The sequence below is a fragment of the Phalaenopsis equestris genome, unplaced genomic scaffold (assembly GCF_001263595.1).
Source record: "Phalaenopsis equestris unplaced genomic scaffold, ASM126359v1 Scaffold000551, whole genome shotgun sequence".
Taxonomy (NCBI): Eukaryota; Viridiplantae; Streptophyta; class Magnoliopsida; order Asparagales; family Orchidaceae; genus Phalaenopsis; species Phalaenopsis equestris.
In genome coordinates this window covers 238,519-243,835 of record NW_018164991.1, presented here as the reverse complement: position 1 = coordinate 243,835, position 5,317 = coordinate 238,519, and the positions used below count along the sequence as shown (strand labels likewise).

General features: G+C 38.1%; 1 protein-coding gene across 1 annotated transcript; it reads right to left on the bottom strand.

The window, feature by feature from the left end:
• Window positions 1-593: 593 nt before the first annotated feature.
• Window positions 594-4,756, bottom strand: LOC110029119. Its single transcript, XM_020731240.1, has 4 exons — window positions 3,645-4,756; window positions 2,415-2,629; window positions 1,813-2,036; window positions 594-1,731 (listed from the first exon to the last, which is right to left on the bottom strand). The coding sequence occupies exons 1-4, from the start codon at window positions 4,483-4,485 to the stop codon at window positions 909-911; spliced, it is 2,103 nt and encodes a 700-aa protein (XP_020586899.1). The 5' UTR covers window positions 4,486-4,756; the 3' UTR covers window positions 594-908.
• Between the last annotated feature and the right edge of the window lie 561 nt (window positions 4,757-5,317).

Here is a 5,317-nt window from a genome sequence, read left to right as displayed (position 1 = left end):
ATATATATATTTATAAGTCACCCCACAGCTTCCTATAAAATTATTCTCTACCACAAATTTAAAATCACCTTTTATTATTTTCTCTACCATAACTTTATTACTATTTATATCAAAATCATATATTTACTTGTCTAAATAAATTAATAATTTAATAAAAAAATTCGAATCAAATTCTTGTTATAATTTAGTAATTAGAAGTAAAAATATATTTCATTATAAATAACAAAAATGTGATGGTAGATTCTCAGTTGTTCCATTATAATTGGCCGCACCAACATCAGACCCGTCCAACAATACTTCAATCAAATCTAATCAAAATTGCGTTAAAACTGTGTGCAGCGAGCATTCATCAGTATCATTTGCCGTATTAAACCTGCTGAAGTGATAGAATAGCCACAAAGTTGTAAACATTAAAAACTCCTGCATACCATTACAAATTTCCAAATCTTTAAGGGAAATAAATAAATAAATAAATAAATGCAATTTACAAATTTAAAAAAAAAGGTCAAATTAAAAATTGTGCAAACTATAATCATGGAGCTTATTGTAACATACTAAAACACAACTGTAAAATGACATTTATACACGAACTTTCAAATGTATCCAATGTATCCAAAACAAAAGTCTAAATATTAAAACCAGCACAACTAGAAGCAGGCATATTTGATGCCATCTTCTCTCTTAAGAAGAAAAATGACTTAAAGCAATACTTACAATAACCACGCGCTCCCTCTCTGCAAGATCAATAACTACAACCACTCTATAAACATAAGGCTCTGAAAGTTACAGTAGCTTCAACTGGATTCACAAAATTGAGGGTTGTAGAAATTAACCATAGATAATCTAACAGTGAAAACTATAGGAAGCCAGCTAAGACTTAATATACAAGTCAAACATTACCCATACTATCATCTTATATCCACCCCAACCTTTGAATCTTCTATGCCCGATGTCTTTTCTTTTACAGTTCCATTTCGTTCCAGTAGTTCAGTATAGAATTTGAGAGATTGTTGAGAGAAATCCGTCAGAGATTCAAAAACATGACCTAAACCAATCTTGAAGCCATTCAAGGTTGCTTCTGTTGTCTCCTGCATGCATTTCCTATGCTTCGTCTTCTCCAAATCGAGTTTCTGCCGAAACATGTCGACCAAATTCTTTCTCCCAGACAAGTACTCAACTCGATCACCAACTTCTGGTTCAGGCTTCACATCTAATAGTTTGAGCTCCATAATTCTGTTCTCGGTTTTCTGCAATGCAGAGATCCTTTGATCGAATTCTTTAGCCAGGCTATCAACTTTCCTTTTCTGTTGTTGTTCCTCTCCCTGCTTTACCAATAGAATCCTCACATTATTGATGAAGCCTTTCATGGAGAGTATGACAGGTCTATCAGGAAGCTTCATAGATGAACGCAACCACTCCTGCAAGATTGAGAGAAGAGGAGGTGATCCTTCTCTATAGGATGACGCCAAGTATCTAGTCTTGGGATACTCGGGGAGGCAAAACTTAGAATGCCATCCCTCAAGAGCTTCAACATACGATCTCTGAGCTGAAACATAGTTCTTGAAGCAAGTTCGCCAATTTTCAAGCTGCTCCTCCAGCTTCCTAGTCACCTGATGCTGCGAATCGCTGCAATATCTCCCATAAGATGGGCATGTAAAAGCTTTCACCTCAGACATAATCTGTTTTTGTCGCTCGTGTGACTGAAGCATTGATCTCCATGTCCTCATCATTCTATGCATGAAAAAAAGATCAGATCTTTTGCTAAAGATTCAAGCAAATAATTTCAGTAAATAATGCGATTGTCTTGCTTACCCTTGCAGTAATTCAGTCAGCTGTGGATGCAACTCATCATCTATAACTTTGTGGATTCTGATAGATATTGTTTCTATGGTTCGTAGGGAAACCCATATTCTAGCATAAAGGTCTTTCACAGCAGCCCGAGATTTATCTAATGTATGTGTGCCAGAGCCCTTGGCATCAAGGTTTCTAAGCTGCAGGCATTTCTTCTGATACATCTGCCTTGTCTGATCTCCAGCCTAGAAACAATGGAGATTGAAATACAGGATTAGGTTGCATAGATGAATAATCAACATTAACATCCAGAAAAGTAGCAGAAATAGAGATAGGAGTTTTGATCCAACTAATTGAATGAAAGCCACATATTTGCTTTTGAAGAGCAAAGGTATACGGATGTGTTCATATTTTAATGAAAATTGTAGATTAAAATCAGTATCCATAAAGCTACACCTCAATGATAAACAAATAAATGAATATTCATTCATCTTATCCTCTTCCAGTGCTGAAAATATACTTTTCAGTCCACTTTGATGTCAGAAAAATATCATCTTCTATCAAATTCAGTACAGTCGCAGGCTACTATAGAACTTCAGAAACATATAAGAGTGAGATAATACCTTCACTTCTTCATAGAGCTTCTTCTCCCAAGCATACAATCTTCCTAGTGTCAGCCAGTGGCTTCCTGCACCCATTCCCCCATAATCTTCAAAAATCACACTCCTGCTCTCAGTCAGGGAAGAGTGCTTGCACACCAAATATCTTCTGGAAGATGAGGACAAAGAAGAGGATGACCTATGCCATTTTATAGCCTGGATTAATTTTGATGAATTATCTGCATGGAAAACCGAAGCTAAAAATCACTCCGTGAAAGAAGATGGAAATACGGTAAGAAGTAAGAACAATAAAGCAGAAATTTACTGAAAACCAATAATTTTTGTTGGGCACAGAAATTCCTTTCATCAAAATGACCAAAAATATCTTTTTGGAATCAGAATCATCACAGTCTATTCCTAGAATGGTTATTTGCAGTCCCCATCAAGATTACTCTGTGTGCACAAAACTTTGCTAAAATCATAAGCATGATTAGATTTCTTAAAGCAGAGCATGTTAATAACAGCCCCAAAAAAGTTCATGAGAGAAGAAAATATGGAAAAAGAGTAGGACCATAGGCTATTATGCCTTTCAGTTAGGGGGTGTTTGGTAGCACACTTTTAACAAGATTTAGCCATGGATTTAACTTAAATCCAACCAAACACAAAAAAAAAAACTTTGTACCACGTCTTCTCTACAGTCATTTCGTCTACAATTTGGATTTAATAAATCCCAGAGAGAGGCAGATTTAATGAATTTACATTGTCGTTGCTTGGGATTTAATGAATATCACGAGCTCGCCGGAAATACAGATTTGATAAATCCTACATAACATTAATCCGACTCTGCAGCCTAACACCCAAGAATATGATGCTCTTAAGTTAATATAAATTAAGTATAACTAGTACTAAATCATATTATATAAAACAGTTCAAAGGAAGATGCCCTATGACAATGGTTAAAAAGAGAAAGGTACAAGCGCTGCATGCTCCTGAGCTGAATCAGAAAAAAAAAAGCAGACGAGAAAGCAAAGTAAAAAAGGGTAGTAACAACAAACATTAGCTGATAAAAACAATGCTCTTTTTTGACTCCAACTTACCCACACTTTTACCCGTCATAAACCCCACGGAAATAGGGTTTAAGAACACCAAAAAAAGAGAACAGATTACAACTCTGAGGCACCCCATTTAGAGCCCATAACGCTCTAAAAACATATAAAAAGAATAAATTTTGGGAATTAAAACTAAAAAAGAAACCTTTGATTTCATCTTCTCCAGGATTAGTGTCAACTATATCGGCTCCCAGCATTCTAGCTAACTCCTTCCCAGAATCATACGCTTTTAAGAATTCTTCCTCCACATCTTTCAGCGCATCGAGTAGTTCCATTTTCCTCTCTGTTACCTCCATGACCGTCAATTCCTTCTCCTTCCTTTCTCCCACATCTCCTTCCTCACTCTCCACCATCTTCGCTACCTTCTCCCTTTTTTCCTTAACTTCCACTGCCACTGTCATCGGCTTAACCTCTCTATTTGCTTCATGCACCTCCTCCTCCAGCTCAGGAATCCCTTCTCGCTCCCTCATCACTCTCAACTCCTCATCCGAACTCCGGTCAAGTCCTGCCGTCATGACCGCCGCCGTCAACCCCTCGAACGGATTAAAGAAGTCCCACCCATACACCTCCGTCTCCGACGGCGGTGCCACCGGTATCTCTGCAAAGAAATACTCCTCTCGCTCTCTCTCTTCCCTCAAATTCGAAGATGGCGTCGAGGAAGTCGACGAAGAAACAGAGAAGCGGTATGCTAAAGCTTCGGTTTTGGGCTCCGTGGGAGTTTGCCGGAGGAAAGAAGGATTAGAAGAGGAAGACGGAGAGGACGAAGAGGGGATACTGACGACCACAGGGGAAGGGGAAGAATGACGGGCCACGAAGAGGTTTAAGGCGCCGGCAACTGCGTGGATGGAGTGAATATACCGCTCATGCGCCTCAGCAAGCACTTGGCGCCGCTTCACCGAAGCTTTGAGAAGGCGCTTCCTTTCGCGACAAAGGGAAACCGGCTCCTCCTTGCCGCCTCCGAGCTTGGAAGCGGAGCAGTTTCCCATATTGCAGGAGGACAACAGAGGACTTGTGAGGTTGAAAACAGGGGAAGTGACTATGGAGTGAAAAAATGAGCAGGTTAACGAAAGCAGCTGGAGCAGAGTGAAGCTGGAAGAAGCAGAAAGAGAATGAGGGGACACAAGTGAGAGCGGTGGCGTCTTGTCTGGTAGTAGACGCCCGTAGTGAGAAAAAGGGTTTTGTTCCAAGGATAGTAGCCAAGTATTGCCCAGAATAGTAAGCGCTGAACCCTAATGAGATATAAATAAATCAATTGTAGAAAAGGCCATTGAAAGGGATATTTTGTCATAATAAATTTTCCATACCAGCTCGAATATACATCTGGGCAGGTTCAACATGAAATGAGCAATAACTATATGCTGAGAATATTTTCCTAGCTTTCTTTTTATAACAGTACAAATTATTTGTGGTTTTAGCTTTTCTCTCCATCTCGCTCTATTATATGTGTGTGCATTTAATACTAATCGACCAAATAGTATTGGAGGAGTCACATGATGCTGGACTAATGTTACCTTATTTTAGGCTAGCTTACTGAGTTGATAAAGTTTTATAAAATTGCTATTTTAATAATATTATATATTAAAACTTTAATTGTTGAAGAAACTGCAGTCACAAGTCAGTATCAAAAATTGTTTGTTAGTCAATGAATACTACTAACTGTATCAAAAATTGTTTTTCGAATTTAAAAAAGAGTTAGAATTATCATCAAATTTTTTCATGGCTTTGCATCCACTGTGGATCGATAGTTTAATTGCCATTTTTATGAAGGGGTCAAATGAGTAAAGTTTCACTCATTCATGACATCGTTTATGCGGACTT